Here is a 20,887-nt window from a genome sequence, read left to right as displayed (position 1 = left end):
AAAGAAAAATGAGATAAAGGATAAGACGTACGTATGTCCCATGTGGAATTATTTCAAGGATTACAAAATGGAGAAAATTTATAAAAAATTTAAAAAAGACAAATATTATAAAAGCCTGTACAGCAACACGAATACTAACAATAACAATAGCAACAACCACTACAGTAATAGCATTAATAAATATAACTATAATTATAACAGTTATAACAATGGTTACAGTAACAGTTACAATAACAGCTTCAATAGTAGTAGCTTTAATGTTAAAAGTAAACTTAATAGCAAATACAGTGATAACAGTAACCCCCAAATTACCAGTAAATATAATAGTAATAGTACTTTTAATTTTAACAACAATTATACCAATTTTACCAGTTTTACCAATTTTAACAGTTTCACAAATTTTACCAATTTTACCAGTTGTAGTAACGAGTGCATAGTTAATAAGAAGATTATGAAAAAGGCAAAACACTCAGGGTCTTGTGAACATTTGAACCGTTTTAAAATCAATCCAAATGAGTATAAAAATGTGGTGTTAATAAAAAGAAGGGGCCGAAGCAATAGAATATGGATAGATCGAAAATATGTAGATGATATAAATAATGAAGATCTAATGTGTTGTGATTTGTCCTATGCCTTTAACGATTTGGTAGATGCATCATTATGTTTAAAAAGGAATTATGAAGAGGATATGTGTAACTATATTGCAGGAACACAAAAACATATACCTATAAAATTGAATATAAAAAGTGGAGACTTAAAAAATTTGGACTCGAACTTTTTTAGCAATAATAAAAATATGAACAAGCAAAATGAAGAAAAAGATACAGATAAGGATGATAATAAAAATGGGGAAGTTCTATATGAAAAGTGTGAAGAAGTTAAAAGAGAAAAAAAAAGAAAAAGAAAAGAAGAACATAAGAAAAATAGTTCACATTGTCAAAGCAATAATTTGCATTCATCAACAGTGCAGGAAGAGGTCGATGTACCCGCTAAGCATAGTCATGCATTTGCGGACCACTCAAATTATAAGAGCTACTATGTAATTGATAGCGCGAAATCTACTGCCACTGTGAATAATAATAACAATAGCAGTCATTATAATAATAATGATAGTATTAATAATAATAGAAATGGTAGTAATAACGATAATGCTAGTAAAAATAACAACAATAAAAATAGTGAAAGTAATAAGTACGAAAGTAGTAAGTACGAAAGTAGTAAGTACGAAAGTAATAAGTACGAAAGTAATAAGTACGAAAGTAATAAGTACAAGGGGCGAATGCTTTCGAGCGCTTCAGTCAACAAAACCGCAAATGAATGTATAAGCGGCAAAACAAACGGCAATTGCGTCTTAGGAGATATAGTAAAAGATGGCACAACAATAAAAACAGTTAATGAGGACGGTTTAAACATGTTTGAACCGAATGATAAAAATGAAAGCAATAGTTCTTTGTACAATTACAGTCAGCAGCATTACAAAACCATTTTTCATTTTGAAGATATGATTAATCCGTTGATCAATAAAGATAACTATATATTTTGTTTAAGTAAATATGCATGTGTTCAGAAAAGAATACTATTTTACCTGGAAAATATGTTGAATTTTGATAATTTTAGAAGTAGAAAAAAAGAAGTCAATCGAAATTCAACACAAAATGAACTTGTTAATACATTAACTGCAAAAGTTGTTAAGGGAAAAAATAACAAAGAGTCAAATTGTGATGAGTTGACTATAACCTGATGCGAATGAGGTGTTATATGATATATAATGCAATTGAAGACATATTGATGACCTACGTTCACACATGTACTAATGTTAATTATCACAGTTGAAAAAAATGGACTATAAGGAAAGATGCTAATGTGTTGTTTGTATAACAATAAAAAAAAAAAAAAAAAAAGTTAAGGAGCGTAAAGGGGGAAAGGTCAAAAGATAATATTATACGCTAGCAAGGGCATTAATTTGGGCAAACAAAAAGAAGGTGTATTATTAACTACAGAATGGGTTGGAAGTGTATATTACCGAAAGAAGCAGAAAAAAAAAAAAGAGGTTATTATAATATATTTCCAAATAGCAAATAAATCATCAGTTAAAAAGGGTCTTTATTTGCATACGATGTTTCTGCTGTTATTTATTTTTAAAAAATGAAAAAAAGCATAGTAAACAACTATATTCTCTGCGTGATCTTGTATTAAAAATACTCTACTCCTTTTTTTGGACAATTCCGAAGTTTTAAGATAGGTTGACATAGGGAAAATAAATCAAACAAGGATACTTTGCAATATATAAATTTTTTCCGTGTGCTTATATATATATTATATTTTTTCCGTGTGCTTATATATATATTATATTTTTTCTGCGTGAATATATATCATAAATATGTAATACATTAAGGGCCTTTCTTTTTCTTCGTATACATTGAGCCCAAATGAACATTGACATGAAGTACATTTTACAAGTGCACATTACATCATTATATAAAATTTATATTTTCTATGTTATTTATTTTTTATGAACATTTTTTTAAGTCTAACTGAAAAATTGTATATATATATATATATATATATATAGATATAGATATAGATATAGATGGATAAATACAAAAAAATAAAATTTAAAATAACATTCAAAGTTATTTTCTTGATTTTCTTATATTACAAGTAATATATATAAAAATGATTGGGAAACAAGATGGCATAAAAAATTATGAAGCGAAAATTCATCTCGTTTTTTTCTTCTCTTAGTTTTCTTAATTTTGTATTCTTCGTTTTATCGTACCATAGTAGAATAAATATGTACATATATGAAGAAATAAAAATAGAGCGAATGATTAAAATCATTGGCAAAAGGTGCATTTACTAGGTCTGTTATTATTGTGCTCACAGCATGTACAAGCATAAGCGCGCGTAACGAAAAAACAGCGTGTACATATAAATATATGTATATTTATATATATTTACATACATATTTATGTGCGTATGTATGCATAGTGCGATCCCCTTTTTTTCAAATTTTTTGCAATTATTTTTAAAGTATTTTATATAATGAATGGAGGAAAAAAATTTGTAATGTGCGGTAATGATCACATAGTAACAATCAGTAACAACGTAAAATTTCAGGGGAAAAAAAAAAAAAAAAATAAATAATAATAATAATTAAGTAAAATCAAAAGCAAAAGCAAAAGCAAAATCAAAAGCAAAAGCAAAAGCAAAAGCAAAAGCAAAATCAAAAGCAAAATCAAAAGCAAAAGCAAAAGCAAAATCAAAATCAAAAGCAAAAGCAAAAGCAAAATCAAAAGCAAAAGCAAAATAATAAAGGATGCATAATTAATAGGGAATGATAAAGAATATGTGTACCGCTTGTAAATAAATGTTCACACATTATTCTTTTTTTTTTTTGTTGTTATACAATTTGCTGCACTGTATTTGTATAAATATATATAGTGACAAGTCAAAGTGAAAAGGAAAAATTCTTGGGTTTGCCAAAATGTACGAACAAAAATTTCATACTTTTGCAACGCGCTTTTGAAAAAATATAAGTCAGGGTGACCTATATGTATAACATGCACGTAAATAAAACACATATATGTTAGAATATATATATTATATATATATATATTTACATTTATATATATATATATACATATAGATACACGTACACATATATGGGCTAAGTGTGCTGTGCATATTTGCATACGCAACTGGGAAAGGAAAAATGAATGGAAATTTTCTAAGTTTAGGAAAAAAAAAACAAAATGTAGAGAACTTGAACAAAATAAACTCCATAATAAACCATATGAAATTCATTGATGATAATCTTAACAGATTATTTAAGTCGGAACAGGTTTTAAATGACCATGACTCGTTCTTGTTAGTAAGTTCAAACAGCATAGAATGGTTGACATTATACCTCTATTACGTTTATTCATACATGCATACGTGAATATATATGCATATACATCTATGGACATATATATACATGTATATGTAACCAAATGTTGTCCTTTTTGTTCAAAATACGAATGCGCAAGTGCAAAATGGCCGTTAAGTCTATATAGTCCTTTCTTTTGTGTGTCATTAAAACGTAATAGTTTCTAATGAATGTAAATGTATCCTAGCAAAATGAAAGAATAGTAAAATGGCAGTAAAAGGTTTCGATTTATGCATATCCTATATATATATATATATATATATATTTATATTTATATTTATATTTATATATGCATTTTCTTACATTTTTAGTTTAGAGGAAAAGTGTCAAAAAGAATTGTTCATTATTCAAAATTAATTTTGCAATATAAAAATAAAATACTTAGCTCGGAAAAACTTGAAGATGATATTGAAGAAGATGTTAAGCGACAATATGAATATCATTTGAAAAATTTAGACAAGTAGAAAAGAACAACAAATTTGCGTCATCAAAAAATTTAAATGCTAATTTTGCATTCTAAAAGGCAAACTAGCATTTTAAATTTAATACTACAAATTATTTGTTTATTTCGATTTTGTTTTTTTTGTTTTTTTTGTTTTTTTTTATTTTGTTCATTTTATTTATTTATTTTTATTTTTTTTTCTTCATTCTTTTTTTTTGTGAAGCCATAAGAGAGAACTGAGTATCTGGTGGCATAAAAATGCAAAGGACTACCATCGCTTATGTATAAGTAATTTCTTGAACGCAAAAAAAAGGTAAATATTGGGCGTATTTTTCCTTACTTATCTCCACCTAGGAGGTATAATATATGCATATATATATATATATATGTGCGTGTGTACGCACATGTATGGAATAACTCATTTGTTGGATTATTACTTTTCCTTTCCCTCTTTTCTAGTAACGGTAACGTGTTAGTAAGCGAATCGAATGAAACACACATGACTGATGTAAATTTAAAAGACACAAAAAAGATGATGATAGATGAAATTAACAGAATGAAAAATGTAAGATCAGAGTTGCTAGAATCTTCACAAAAATTAAGAAAACAAGACGAAATATTCAACAGTAAGTTCAAAGAAGAATTATTTAAATATGCAAAAAATATATTAAAATAAAATTTCAAAAAATTCAACAAAAAAAAAAAAAAAAAAAAAAAAAGCTTAACATAAATATGTAATAAGACACATTCGCTTATTTTTATTTCTCATTTTAGTTTTCGAAAGCAAGTTAAAATCCAGTGCTCAACTAATATTATCTTTAAAACAAAAGTACTACATTTTAACAAAATGGATATATTTAACATTACCCGTTTCTTCAATATTATGATGATATATTTGCTCTTCTCGAATTCTTATTTTTTTCCTTTTTTTTTTTTTTTTTTTTTTGTTAGAGCTCAAAATGACACAAGATATGTGTGGTATTCTTTTTTTTTCTTTCTGAGTGTCTGTTTTTATATCATCCTTCGCAGATTGGGTTTCATAAGAGCTGCCATAACGGTAAAAGAGTACCCACGCATGAACATGTCTCATATAGAAGCACACATATAGATATATGAGCATACAGGAATATGTATATATATACCACCTTTCACGCATTATGACAAGAATGCTTCATTGATTTTTTTTTAAAAAACTTTTATTTTATAGATAATTAAGCTCTTATTTTCAACATTATTCTATTTATTAAAGTTATCCTTCGGGGTATTTCATTTCTTTAATAAGGGTAACACAGATAAAGACATAAACACGGATGATGCAGTTTCGAAGAGTTTAGTAAAGGTATCCTATAACAGCGAGTTATAAAAGAGGGCAAATGAAAAAAAAAAAAAAAAAAAAATAAAAAAAAAAAAAAAAAAAAAAAAAAAAAAAAAAAAAAAAAAAAAAAAAAAAAAAAAAAAAAAAAAAAAAAAAAAAAAAATACAATAAAATAAAATAAAAAAAAAAATAATAAAAATAAAAATAAAAATGTTTGGAACAAAAACTACAGTTCAGAAGAACTACAACTAGTTGAGAGGAACAAAAACAACGAATTAAGCAAAAAAAAAAAAAAACAAAAACTAGTAAAAATTAGCTCCTTACAGAAGAAAACAAAAGAACGGACTTATTGTAAAAATGTTAACGCGCGCATAACAGATGGTTCTAATTAAAAACATTTGGTTCTCATTTTAAGCAGTTTATTTTTGGTCCCGTTCAATTTTAAACGTGTCAAATGTGCCATATCCGTACTCGACATATATCCCTACTAAACCGGACTTGTAATAGGGTTCATTATTTATAGAAAATATTTTTTCAGCATCAAGGTACACAGTTATAATACCTTTTTCTCCTTCATCTTTAATTAATAAATGATGTCGTTGAAAAGAATTTATATTTTTAATATATTCTCTCATAATAATTGTTTCAGTGTTATTTTTATTTTTTTTTAAAATAATTTCTTTATTAGTTGTTGAAATTGTTAGCATATACATGTTATCCTTGTTATCATATCTGAACAATAAACCTGCTTCCGTATTATTTTCTAATTTTATGTAAGCTGATAAATGAATTGAATTACAAAAACTGTATTTATAAATAAAGGAGGATCTTAACAGTGATAGTTTATAATTATCATTAAAAACAATTCTACTAATTCCATATTGATTTATAATTCTCCAGCTACCTGGGGTATTATTGATGTCCATCCAGTCGTTTAAGTCAAAATTGTAATTATTGTAATTATTACACATTTGCTGTTGTTCTTTTTTGGCTGATACTTTTTTTTTATCATCCATATTTGTACGTATTTCATCCGATGGATTGCTATAATAATAAGATGTTGAATCAGGTACGGGATAAACACTGTTAACCTGATGTTCCTCCTCGTCCGCCTTATTACTATCATAATCTTTGTACGAATAAGGTATTTCATACACACTTAGATCATCTCTTGTACCCTTTTTTGAAAAACGATAAGAACTGTGTAGGCTTCCTTTTGATATGTCCATATCATTTGAATCTTTTAATTTATGCTTAAGGGCCTTTTCAAAATTTATATTTCCTGTTAATATATTTTTAAATTCTGCCGTTCCGATTTTGGTAAATAATCCTACTGCGGTGTTAGCACTGCTACTTGTACCACGTCTTTCACTTGTAACGTATATCTCTATTATTTTTTTATAATTTAAGAAAACATTTATTTTCTTTGATGTTAATTCACAGGTTAGGGAGTTGTACTCTCTGCTGTCTGCCTCGACACTCCTCGAAATGATCCTTCAAAAATTGTACATAAAAAAGAAGGTGTATAAGATGGGGGAGGAAAAGGAGAGTGAAAAGGAGTGTATAAAAAGAAGTATGAAAAGAAATGTATAAAAGGAAGCTTGAAAAGGAATGTATAAAAGGAAGCTTGAAAAGGAAGGTATAAAAGGAAGCTTGAAAAGGAAGGTATAAAAAGAAGTATGAAAAGGAATATATAAAAAGAAGTATGAAAATGAATATATAAAAAGAAGTATGAAAAGGAAGGTATAAAAGGAAGTATGAAAAGGAAGGTATAAAAAGGAAGGTATAAAAGGAAGCGTGAAAAGGAAGGGTACTAAAGACGGGTAAAAAAAAAGGAGCATATACTTATTGATATTCCCTTTACGCACATTCAACGTTTACGGGTTGTATATAATCGAACGATATCAAAACTATACTCGCACATTTGTATATATGTTAGGCGTACAATATGCATATAATACAAATGCGTCATATATGTACTACGTGTATGCATAGATAGATATATATATATATATATAGATATGGATAGATATATATAGATAGATATGTGTGTGTGGAATCACACTATGCGCGGTGTAAACCCTCGTAGACACACATCGATATATATATCCATAGGTACATTCACCCATGAACTACTTTTTAATAGTGCGTACTTCTTATAGACATCGTTGGAAACGTCGTTCACAGTAACAACAGCTTGACTATTTATGAATGCTAATTCAATAAATCTAAAATTTTGAACATTGACAAAATCAAATATAATTCCTGAAGAAGATTGTTTCATATCTGATGCAGGAAAAATTTTTTGTAAAACATCGACATTTATATATCCCTCTATTAATTTATGATGTTTTAGCAACAAAATAGTTGAAGGTTTTCTTAAATTTATTATATCTATTGCTTGAATTAATGTAATATAATTTTTATTTTTTTTATATTTCCAAAGAGATTTATAACTTGTAAAGTCTATTTTTAGCCAATATTTTGATATAGGATATGTAAATTTTTCTATGAAGGGGTCATATTTTTTTATTTCCATAATAATATATTCTAGTTGAGCAATTCTATTTTCATATTCGCTTAGCATTTTAAACAATGATAATTTTGTTTGTTCTAGGGACGTCGAAAAATTGAACAGTCTTCGTTTTTGCTCTACCTGCGTATCTTTTAAGATGTTAACTAAGCCGCTTAATTCCTGCAGTTGGAAATCTACCTGATTTGGCAAGGCTTCATCTTCTTTGAAGCTTCTTATCTGAAAAGAAAAGAAAAACGAATAAAATAAAATATAAGTATACATAAACGTAAACTTGAACGTTTAAGAACATTTACAACCACACATACACGCACATGTATAATATAAAAATAAGACCCCCCCCCCATGCAATTAGTATCCTCTTAACTCACAGGCAGATTCCAGTGAAGTAAACATGACCATGTAAATACATCATTTCCAGATGAACTAAAATTATGCACTCAAATAATTTATTTTCGCAGTTTTGAAAAAATATATATGTATGAAAATATAGTATCGCATAAACCAAAAAAAACAAAATTATGCACGTGTGTATACGACACTTTGTAGATATATTGTTCTACCTGTGAGTCAATTTCCTCTTTGTACGTTTGTAAATCGTGAACAAGAAGAGATCCTTCATCATTTCCTATCCATTTTATTCCCTCTTTTTTAACATATTTTAGAGAAAATATTCTTGTGCTGTACTCAAGTAGTAATACAATTGAAATAGGTAAAATTAAATTATATTTCATTCTTCATTAATTGGTAGCTAAAAAGAAAAAAAAAAAAAAATAGGAGCAAAAGATAATTTTTTCAAAGACATACAAGGTAAGAGAGTGCAAAGATGACGTAATGTAACACTTGTACCTTTGCTTGTACGATTGTATACTTATACGATTGTATACTTATACGATTGTATACTTATACGATTGTATACTTATACGATTGTATACTTATACGATTGTATACTTATGCGATTGTATACTTGCACGATTGTGTGCTTTTATTCTGAGTGTGCCTTATTATGTGCGTCAACTACTTTATGTATGAACAATTGTAAACATAATTCAAAACAAAGGAGGGTAATTTAACCATATACATGTATATGCACGTATGTGTGTATATATTCACTTGTGCGGAAATGAAAAATATGAAAAAACCTTTCCAAAAAAAAAAAAAAAATTGCATTGTCTGCTAGCCATTTTGTTCTATACGAAAAAAATAAAAATCGTGCCTGAAAAAGACATGTAAGTACACTTCGTTCCTCCTTAGGAAAGCGCAAATTATCATAATGAAAAATGTTAATAAATATAAAAGAATTAAATAAATGTAATAAAAAATATAAAGACAACCGATAGTTATTCCAAAGATCTACCATTTTCTATAAACGATGTACCATTAATTATATATGAAATGAATATGAATAAAAATAATATTAATAAAATAAAATTTGAGGAACTTGTAGGGAAGGAAAAGGAGAAATAAGGGCAATACAACAGATGTATTGCGTAAAAAATGTTGTCCTAAAATCGATTAACACATTATATATATATATATATATATACATATATACGTGTGTGCAAACTTCCCTCTGGTATATCTCCTTCACGAAGTTTCGACATTACGCCCTTTCAACGGAACCGAGTTTTTGTTGTAATTCTAATCATATACTTTAAAAAAAATATAAACAATCTATATTTTATGTTTTGTACGAAAAAGGAAAAAAAAAAAAAAAAAAAAAAAAACTTTTTATATTTAACATATAAAGATATATATTATCGCATATTTCGTTTTTATGATGATTTGCTTATATGGATTGGAGCAAATAAAATATAAGTATAATTATCTTTTAAGGCATTTATTAATTTTTCTTTTTTTTTTCTTTTCTTTTTCCCCCCTTCATTCCGTAACCATATAATGTATTTAAAAGAAAAAGAAGAAAAAAAAAAAAAAAATTCAAATATATACACAAAAATACAAACATGTATGTATACATAAATGTACACAACAATTTATAAAAATTCATAAAAATACCATTAAAAAAAAAAGTGGTACGTTTAATTAAACGTATATAAATAAAAAAAAAAACATCAAAAAAAGAGCAAAAAAAAAAAAAAAAGGGGGATACAACCTATAAGTTTAAAAAGTAATGATGTATCGAATGATTCTATATACGCACATATATATATATATATACATGTACACATGCCCACACATATGTATGCACGTGCCTACGCGAATGGTAATATCCCCAATAGACATAATATATATATATATATATATATATTATATATATATATATATATATATGCAAAATAGCGCACACCCATTAAATATTCATAATTACTAATTTTTTGATTAAAGAACGCACTTGCTATTAGATTCCTCGTCGACATTACTACTAGCGTAATCGTAATACTCATACTCACTGTCGATAAAATTTTGCAAAGATGACAAATAGGACGTTGTATCAAGTTTACTTGTAAAATCATTAATTAGTTTATTGGATGCATTTTTCCATATTTTAAATAGTTCTTTAAACTTTATTTGAAGATTTTCTATTCCTTGATCAAAATCCGTACCTAAGGGTTTATCTGTTAAGGTAACTTTAGTAATACCATCCGTAACTCTTTCACCCCATCTAATTAAATTTTTTTTCATTTTAATTGACTGTGCTTTAGTAACTCCAATATTTAATTCATTCGGATGTACACCTTTTTGAAGAGATCGTTCGATATAATCTTCATAATTTTTTAAAATCCTTACAATTAGATCTGTTGTTGATACCCCTTCTGTTCTTTTAGTAGCTTTGAATTTCCCTGATTTCTTTAACCAAGCATATATATCATCAGATGCTTCTTCAATACCATTTGATTTATTTTTTTTTTTTTTTTTTTTTGTTTTTGATTATTAGCATATGGTATATCATCATGTGCTACATAATCAATTTTATATTCTTCTATAAATTCAGGAGTAATAACCCATGGACATGGCGATACTATTTCATCAACCCATCTAACATGCTTTAACGTTTCTGTTCTTTCTTCCAACGTTTGAACAATTTGACCTTTAAAAAGTTTCGTTTCATTATCGCCAGTAACACCTACTATTAAACAAGTATTTTCAAACATTTTCTTTGCTTGCTCTAACTGTTTCATATGACCTAAGTGCAGCATATCATATACTCCATCTGCATATATCACAATTTTTTTTTTTTTTTTTTTTTTTTTCTGAGTTGTATTAGATTTTTCTTTTTCATCTTTTATATTATTATTATTATTGTTCAATTTTGCACTCTCGTTTTTATCGTTTATTATGACTGTTTGACGTTGCTCCGATTTTGAATTTGTTGTTACATTATTATTATTATTATTACTATAATTATCATCTTCGTGTGTTATATTGTTGTTATCACTTAACTGATTTTCTTTGACAAGACTTTCTCTTTTCAAGGAGTCCGTCGAGCTAACACCGCTTCTACTGCTTCGTCCACAACTACCACTGCTTTCGCGGCTGCTACTACTTCGTCCATTACTACCACTGCTTTCGCGGCTGCTACTACTTCGTCCATTACTACCACTGCTTTCGCAGCTGCTACTACTTCGTCCATTACTACCACTGCTTTCGCAGCTGCTACTACTTCGTCCATTACTACCACTGCTTTCACCGCTACTACTATACCTTTTATTTATTACAATATGATTACATTTATTATATGTGTTGTGCTGATCGACACAACTATTATACTCCACTTTTTCAAAGTTAATACTTTTTACCTCTTTATTGGAATTTTTCTTTCCATTAATGATATTAGTTTCCATATGATTAATCCTGTTAACTGAGGTCGTGAAATCACCTTCATCAATAATATCATGATATGTCGTTTCATTGTATATTTCAAATTTATTATTTTTTTTTGTACTATCTGTGCTGAATGAGTTTTTACTTAGGTCATCATCTGAGCTGTTATACTCATCTTCATTATTCATTGAGTTCACTGGATTCGAGATGGACAGCAGTTCTTCATGTGATAACTTCAAATTGTTCTTAACAGTACAGCAATTGATATCCCCCTTGTAATTACTAACATTAAAACTAACATCATTGTTGTCACTACTGCTTCGGTTATTCCGTTCATCCTTATTACTACTATTATTATTACTGTTATTATTATTATTATTATTATTATTATTATTATTATTATTATTATTATTATTATTATTATTATTATTATTATTATTATTATTATTATTATTATTATTATTATTATTATTATTATTATTATTATTACCTTTCGTATTAATGTTACTACTGGAATTATTACAACCCTGTTTTCTTTGTTTATCGTTAAGACTTGCGTCTAACTCGAAACAGGTTTCATAATTTTCCATATCATTATTGTTACTATTATTATTATTATGACTATTATTATTATGACTATTATTATTATGACTATTATTATTATGACTATTATTATGACTATTATTATTATGACTATTATTATGACTATTATTATTATGACTATTATTATTATTATTATGATTATTATTATGACTATTATTATTATTATTATTATTATTATTATTATTATTATTATTATTATGACTATTATGACTATTATCACTATTATCACTATTATCACTATTATTATTATGACTATTATTATTATTATTACTATTATTATTGCTATTATTATTGCTATTATTATTGCTATTATCATTACTATTATTATTATCATCATCATTATTATCATCATTATTACTATTATTATTATTATTATAAGACTCACTTGATATTTTACGTATTACGTCGAAAACATTATTAACCCCGGAGTCATCTTCATCTGCCGAGTAATAATATTCATCAATATTGTTGATAGTATTACTTAAATTTTTTTTTTTTTTTAAATATTCATTCATTGTTCTAGAACAAAAATTAGAATCAGATAAATACATTGAAGAAATGTTATCTTTTCTATTTTTGTTTCTAATAATTATAAACATTGGATCGAAAGATTTGGCAAAATCTTTTAATAGTTTTTTTGAATGGCATCTCCATAATTTAAACAAACCATGTACTTTATCCCTTATTATATCGATACCTTGATCAAAGTCTGTACCTAAAGGTTTTTCTGTTAACGTTACTTTGGTAATACCGTCTGTAACTAGTTCACCCCATCTAATTAAATTTTTTTTCATTTTAATTGACTGTGCTTTAGTAACTCCAATATTTAATTCATTCGGATGAATACCTCTTTGAAGAGATCGTTCAATATAATCTTCATAATTTTTTAAAATCCTTACAATTAGATCTGTTGTTGATATCCCTTCTGTTCTTTTAGTAGCCTTGAATTTCCCTGATTTCTTTAACCAAGCATATATATCATCAGATGCTTCTTCAATACCATTTGATTTATTTTTTTTTTTTTTTTTTTTTTGTTTTTGATTATTAGCATATGGTATATCATCGTGTGCAACATAATCAATCCTGTGCTCTTCCATAAACTCAGGTGTAATTACCCAAGGACATGGAGAAATTATTTCATCAACCCATCTAACATGCTTTAACGTTTCTGTTCTCTCTTCCAGCGTCTGAACAATTTGCCCTTTAAATTTTCTTGTATCAATATCGCTACAAACACCTACTATTAATGTAACTTCTTTTTCCATTTGTTTTGCTTGCTTAAGCTGCCGCATATGACCTAAATGTAGGAGGTCGTAAATGCCTACGAGAAAAAAAAAAAAACAAAAAAATATAAAGAAAAAAAACTAACATAAAAAAAAAGAAATTAACATTTTAATTAATATACCGCTCTTAAGCAGTTTCTCCATAATAATATCGTTTTTCTGTTTTACTTAATTTTTTATTACATTATTTTGCATTATTTTTCTTTGTATTATTTTGTTATTATAATTTTTTTTTTTTTTTTTGCTAACCATCGGCGTATATTCTTACTCCTTTTTCATACTTATTCTCATTTCCCTTGATATGAAATTCTGGGTTTTTCCTCTAAAATAAAGAATAAATAAATATCCAACAAAAATGTGTACAGTAAACGTACATTTATTTGCGCAACTACATGCAGGTATATATACATACGAAGATATACAGGCACACATATGTATATGTGCATATATGTGTATATTCACATGTTATAGGAAGACAACTGCTTATTGAGCAATTAACACTGTTATCAGAGAACGCAAAATTATTCTTTTTGGAAAAAAACACTTTTAAACATTGTTTATTTAGAGTACTTATAAGCTAATATGCATACATACATACAAATATATATATATACATATAGACAGGCATACATGCGTATGGATAAATGTACGTGGAATTTGCAAAAATTGTGAACTTCACATATGTATATTACGGAAAACGATATATTAAATTTTTTTTTTTTTTTTTTTTTTTTACCTCCAAACTTTGAACCGCATTAACCTTAATTATCATTTTATATTAACTCATGATCTTAATAATTAGGACGGTAATTTTTTATCACAAAAAGGATAGTGGTGTATATATATATATATTATATATATACATATATATTATATATATACATATATATTATATATATATAATATATAAATATTATTTTCTAGTATTTACATTTAAAAATATTCAACTATAATTAAATGTATAAAAAAATATGTATACTGTGGATTTTTTTATTTATAAAAACACACAAAATTTACAAAAAAGTATATTATATTATAAAATTAATAATAATTTGATGGAAAAGTACATCGTGCATATATCATTCCTTCAAAACAAGCAAATGTGCTTTGTACGCCATAATTGTATATGTACATGTATGTATTATATATATTATATATATATATATATAAATATATATATATATATATATAAATATGTGTAATATTTACATTAAAAAAAAATATTTTATGCATATCTTTTTTGATAAGAATTGTTACATTATATTAATGGACGTATAGGATATGTGTAAAAATAAAATTAATATATTATTTAAAATAATGTGTAGAACAAATATTCATAAGTTACTGTAAATTTGCTTTCAGAGATTATATATAAAAGTATACATATGAGTATATATATATAAATACATACACATATATGCATACACATATATGCATACACATATATGCATACACATATATGCATACACATATATGCATACACATATACACATACTAATATACACATATATATATGCATACAAAAACACATACATATATTCATACACATACATATATTCATACACATATATATATGCATACACATATATATATTCAACTCTGTATATTTTAATTTATTCAGTAGATCCGAATATTTCCTTTTAAACAAAATGATGATTAGCTCATATACGTAAAATATCAAATTTGTTTTATATTTCTCGTATTTTTTAGAAAAAAATAGGAAAAAATTGTAAAAATTATAGTATAATGTATATATTATGAATGTATTATTATTACGCTTTTTCGGACAAATAATAATCAAATTAATAATATATTAAAAAGCAAATTTATAAAAATTTATAATATTAGACCAAAATGAAAAAAAAAAATTGTAAAATATAAAAAAACATAATTTATATATAATTGTAAACATAATTAAAAAATTAAATTACCATAAAAAAAAAATAAAAAAGTGATAAATTTCTTTTGGTAATACGTCTTTCAGTACTTAAAATTCTGAACTTCAACTTTTTAATAAAATATTGCTTTAAAATTTTCAAATAATGTGTATGGGCGTATGTATGTATGTATATACAATGAATTAACTAAGTAATAATAAACATAAAATAAATGCATCATTAAAGAAGTTTAAAAAAGTGGGAAAGGCATACAAACAAACATTCATCACACATATATATACAGCAGGAATACATTTTAACGTTTACGCGTTTAAAATTAAAAAAAATGAACAAAAAAGAACGTTCTTATATTTTAAAAAACTTCTGGATACTAATAATATGCGGAACATTTTCATAATTTGATTTTATCTACATTAATGAAACCCATATACTTATTTACATCTTAATATTATTAAAAAGGAAATAAAAAAAAAATAAAAAATTATGTAAAATATATCAAAAATTTATACAAGGATAAAAACTTCATGTTTGTGAAAAAATACGTATAAATAAAAAAAAAAAAAAAAGTACTGAATTTATAAGTTGCGTACCGTTATTCATATTTGTATGTTAAAAAAGAAAAAAAAAACAAAAAAATTATAATAATGATAAAAGCGTAAAATATTAGTATATATATACGTAATGGTAAAAAAATATATATTTATATATATAATATTATTCATTTTGAAGTTTCTCTTATGACATAACATAAAAGAAGTAGAAAGGAAAAACCTAAACGAAATTAATCTTTAATTATATTTTAATAATAAATGATAAAATAACACAAATGTTCATTGTTTTCACATATATTAAAAGGTAAAAGTTAATTATATATATTTTTAAATCACGGGTTACTACTGTGGATTATTACAGAAGTACCATGTATTACGAATTATACATTATATGAATATACATTTATATATAAATCTTCAAAAATGGGATTAGTAACTAAATTTCAAATATGTATGCGCAATCAAATAATGTGTTCACGTCAGCAAGCTAAGTCGTAATATTAAAACATTAGCCATTATTTTTTAAGAGGCAGCGATTAAATATAGATACTAAATAACTACGTATATAATAGCATATCAAGTAACTTCATTCGTATTGTGGAAATGAATGAAAAACAGATAAATAGTTAATTATATATACATAAACAATGTATATATGTATGTATTTCTACCCTTAAATTGTGGAAAAGAAAACATAAAATGTTAACAGGAAATTGATCCTTCGTCTGTCCATGCTACAAATGTAATTCATAAGCATATAAAACATAGTATAATGTGTATGTTTGCGTTTGCATTACTTGGGTATCGTATATGGTATCACTTGATGTTTCTCATTTTACGATTTGAATTGTTTTACGTAAACATAGACATTTATGCATATGTATATATATATATATATATATATATATATATATATATATATATATGTGTATTTTAATATTCATACATACATGTACATCTGTGTGTGTTTTTTTTTTTTTTTTTTTTTTTTTTTTACACACTTAAAATATATTGCCTGTTCTGGTAAAAAAAAAAAAAAAAAAGGGCTATTTACATAAAATACTTTTTATTAATATATATATATATGGCTAGTTGGACGTATTATGATCAATAGTTCGCAAGGATTCGATTGTTTGTGCACTTGAGTCAGAATCTTCTCTGGAATATTTCCTGTATTTTAAATTTGCTTTGTTTTCATATTCTTCTTCATATTCCTCTTCACTTGATCTTATAGATCCTTTTCTTCTTGTATTTTTAAAATTTTTATTTGAATTTGAATTTAATGAATCAGTGGACATGCCATTTTTTTTTGAATTTGCAAACGATTTCCATATATTATAAGCAGCTACTTTTTGCTCTTCTTTGGGACATAAATCACAAACCACACCCCATTTTCTCGATGTTTTTATGATACTAATTACTTTATTGTATGGCATGTGTATTTTAAGTTCAGGAAATTTGGTTAAAAATTTAGCTACTTTGTTAATATTTTTTAACTCTTTATTTTTTTTTTCTTTTATTTTTTTTTGTAGAGAAAGATATATAAAATTCATATTTGTGTGTGTAATTTTATATTTGTTTTGTACATTTGTAAAAAATTGTAAAAATTCTTCAAAAGTTGTATTTTCATCTACTGTACAAGCCATTTCTTTATATGCACTTTTTATATACGATTTATGTCTCAAATATTGTTCCTGTAGGGTGTCAATAAATTCTTCAAATAATACTCTTGGTGAAGATCCTTGTTGTCCTAATAAATCTGTATAACGCTCATCTTTATAAATTTTAGAGACAAAATAAATCCATTGCGTTTTCATATTTAAGACGTTTTTTTCATAATATTCATTTAATAATTCAATAAAAGCATCTCTTTTTTTACGTAAAATTCGGAAAACCTTTTTTTTAAGTTCCATCTTTTCTTCATTATGATATTTTTCATAAAAACTTTCCCAAGATGCTAAAGCATCAATTTTATGTAAAGAATTAAAATCTTCATCATCCTTAAAATAAAGTTTAACGTCCTTCCATTTTAGGGGATTATTTTTATTTGCGTATTCTTGAAATTTTTCTTTTAAATTTTCTGATGTTTTTTTTCTTTTTTTCCTTCGAGTTTCTTTAAATTTATGTTTATAATCATCTAAAAAATCTTGAAATATTTCATCTCTTTCTTTTTCTGTAATCCAATCAAACCATTCTTCATTATAGAATTCCCTAGCAAATTCTACATATGTTGTTTGTTCATTTAATTTATCCCAACATAATAGTGTTTGAAAAATTAATTCCCTTGATTTTTGTCGTTTTCTTCTTTCATTTTCGTTAGCCCTTTTAACAGCATGACTGACATATTCAGAAAACATTTGCCTTTTTTCTCCCTTGGTTAATATAACTAAACTTAACCATCTATTATCGCTTTCCAAAATTTTTAACGCATTTTCCCATGTCAATTTTGGATTTATATTTTTTTCCTCGAACAGAATTTTTAAATGTTCCCTTGCGTCATTTTTATTTTCAAATTTTTCCCATATCATACTATTATTCCTTTTATTATTTATTTTGTTTTTATTCGTTTCATCAATATCATTACTATTCAGGAATGTATTTCTATTTATTTCTATGCTTGACCCTCCCTCTTTAAGATGATCCACTGCGTTGTTAACGATGCTACATTGTTTGTTCATTCTGTTGAATTCGGAATTTCCATTAATTAACGGATTCTCTGATGTGAGATTATTACCCCTATTTTGCAGATCATTTGTTAGACCATTTGTTGGACCGCTCAGAAGACCATTCGTTAGATCACCCGACAAAGCATTTGTCAGACTACCGGACAGACTACCCATTTGACTACCTGTTGGAGCTCGATTTGCTGCATCACCTTTTCCGTTCTCTTCTTCTTCCTCTGCAGCACATTCTAATTTAATTTTTTTAATTTCTTCTGGCTCATCCCACACACTAACATTTGTTTCTTCATGATGCCAGTATTTCCTGCCATCACTACAAGAATATTCTTTCCACTTTGTTTGCTGTGAAATTTTTAGTTCTACCTTAGTTTTTAGTTCGTCTGGTTTTTCCCATTTTGAGCTTTTCGTTATAGAATTGTAATAATATTTCCTACCATTTTTAGCAATCATTTCACACCATCCATGATTTTCTATATTATAATTATTCATGTAATTTATATTCACATTGTTACGTAAATTCATTAAGTGGTTGTTCATAATTTTATGAGAATTATTTCCCATAAAATCTTTATTGTACATTTTCATAATATTAGGGTTGTTCATATGCATTGTCATATCATTAAAATTGTCTAAACTGTTTGGTGGTAATGGTACATTCATATTATTATTTGCTTGTCCATATATTAATGAATTGTAATTATCATATCCAGAATTCATATGCATTAAGTTCTTAGCATAATAATCAGGTGTGTTCATATTTGTCATCAAACCAGATATATATGGCATAGAAACTTGATTCATCGAGTTGTTATTCATAAAATGGGAGTTATTCATTGTCTGATTTGTCATATTATGGTTGGTGGGGGTAGACATGGTAGGTGCGTTAGGAATATTAGGTATGTTGGGAATGCTTGGTATATTGGGTATGCTTGGCATGTTGGGAATATTAAGCATATTTGGTATATTTGGCATGTTAGGAATACCTGGTACGTTAGGAACACCTGGTACGTTAGGAATACCTGGTACGTTAGGAATACCTGGCGCATTAGGAATAACTGGCGCATTAGGAATACCTGGGGCGTTAGGAATAACTGGCGCATTAGGAATACCTGGGGCGTTAGGAATACCTGACGCATTAGGGATAACTGGTACGTTTGGTAAATTAGGCAAAACCGGTAAATTTGACAAACCGGGTAAATTTGGCAAATTGGAAGAATTAGACTTATTAGTAGCACTCGACATATTTGCTACATTAGGTTTATTACGATTATTAAATATATTTTAAATATATTTTAAGTATTTGGAATTATACCCTTATTACCCATAATTACATAAGTTATTTTTATATTTATCTCCTGTTCTTTTTTTATATTTCTTCTCTACTATATCCTATTTTTTATCAAGTCCGTTTGCTCATAATTCTAAATTATCGATTTTTTTTTTTTTTCTTTTTTCGGATTTACTACTTATATATGTAGGAGCGTATCTTTTTGTGGCACATATTTTTTTCAGGTAAACGATGGTATTGTTTCACTCGTTCAGTCAGTATATATTCAAACGCTCAAATACATATATATATATATATATATATATATATACATATATGTACATATATGTATATACTGTGAGCATATATATATGGTATATGCGTGTTTGAATATATACGCGAAAAAAAAAACATATATGGTAAAACGCAAAAAAAAAAAAAAAACATATAAGATAATACGCTAAAAAAAATAAGAAATGTATGAAGCATATCTCAAAAAAAAAAAAGAAACACATTAAGCATAACGTAAAAAAAAAAAAGAAATGTTTGAATCATAACGCAAAAAAAAAAAGAAACATATAAAGCAAAACAAAAAAATTA

General features: G+C 26.2%; 4 protein-coding genes and 1 pseudogene across 5 annotated transcripts in view; 2 read left to right on the top strand and 3 right to left on the bottom strand.

Annotated features, from left to right (window-relative positions):
- Positions 1-1,741, top strand: part of MKS88_005405 (uncharacterized protein) — a gene marked incomplete at both ends in the record, with an annotated part of 2,571 nt that extends 830 nt beyond the window's left edge. Inside the window, one exon of the mRNA XM_067218661.1 lies at positions 1-1,741. This exon is cut by the window's left edge and continues 830 nt beyond it. Coding sequence (XP_067070615.1) covers positions 1-1,741 — 1,741 coding nt within the window.
- Positions 1,742-3,715: 1,974 nt separating this feature from the next.
- MKS88_005404 lies at positions 3,716-5,736 on the top strand (annotated as a pseudogene). The gene is made up of 8 exons: positions 3,716-3,874; positions 4,243-4,391; positions 4,597-4,686; positions 4,833-4,999; positions 5,148-5,202; positions 5,325-5,351; positions 5,403-5,430; positions 5,581-5,733. Coding segments are annotated over exons 1-8 (828 nt in total).
- A 371-nt stretch (positions 5,737-6,107) lies between these two features.
- Positions 6,108-8,955, bottom strand: MKS88_005403 (uncharacterized protein; the record flags this gene model as incomplete). The annotated part of the gene is made up of 3 exons (XM_067218660.1): positions 6,108-7,182; positions 7,770-8,440; positions 8,785-8,955. The coding sequence occupies 3 exons, from the start codon at positions 8,953-8,955 to the stop codon at positions 6,108-6,110; spliced, it is 1,917 nt and encodes a 638-aa protein (XP_067070614.1).
- Positions 8,956-10,561: 1,606 nt separating this feature from the next.
- Positions 10,562-14,662, bottom strand: MKS88_005402 (uncharacterized protein; the record flags this gene model as incomplete). Its single annotated transcript, XM_067218659.1, has 4 exons — positions 10,562-11,029; positions 11,071-13,928; positions 14,140-14,212; positions 14,627-14,662. The coding sequence occupies 4 exons, from the start codon at positions 14,660-14,662 to the stop codon at positions 10,562-10,564; spliced, it is 3,435 nt and encodes a 1,144-aa protein (XP_067070613.1).
- Positions 14,663-17,427: 2,765 nt separating this feature from the next.
- Positions 17,428-20,262, bottom strand: MKS88_005401 (pre-mRNA-processing factor 40; the record flags this gene model as incomplete). The annotated part of the gene is made up of 1 exon (XM_067218658.1): positions 17,428-20,262. One exon carries the CDS (start codon positions 20,260-20,262, stop codon positions 17,428-17,430), a length of 2,835 nt encoding a protein of 944 aa, XP_067070612.1.
- Between the last annotated feature and the right edge of the window lie 625 nt (positions 20,263-20,887).

This window comes from Plasmodium brasilianum, chromosome 14 (genome assembly GCF_023973825.1).
Source record: "Plasmodium brasilianum strain Bolivian I chromosome 14, whole genome shotgun sequence".
NCBI lineage: Eukaryota > Apicomplexa > Aconoidasida > Haemosporida > Plasmodiidae > Plasmodium > Plasmodium brasilianum.
Note: the sequence above shows the minus strand (reverse complement) of the source record. Positions and strands in the feature narration are given on the sequence as shown.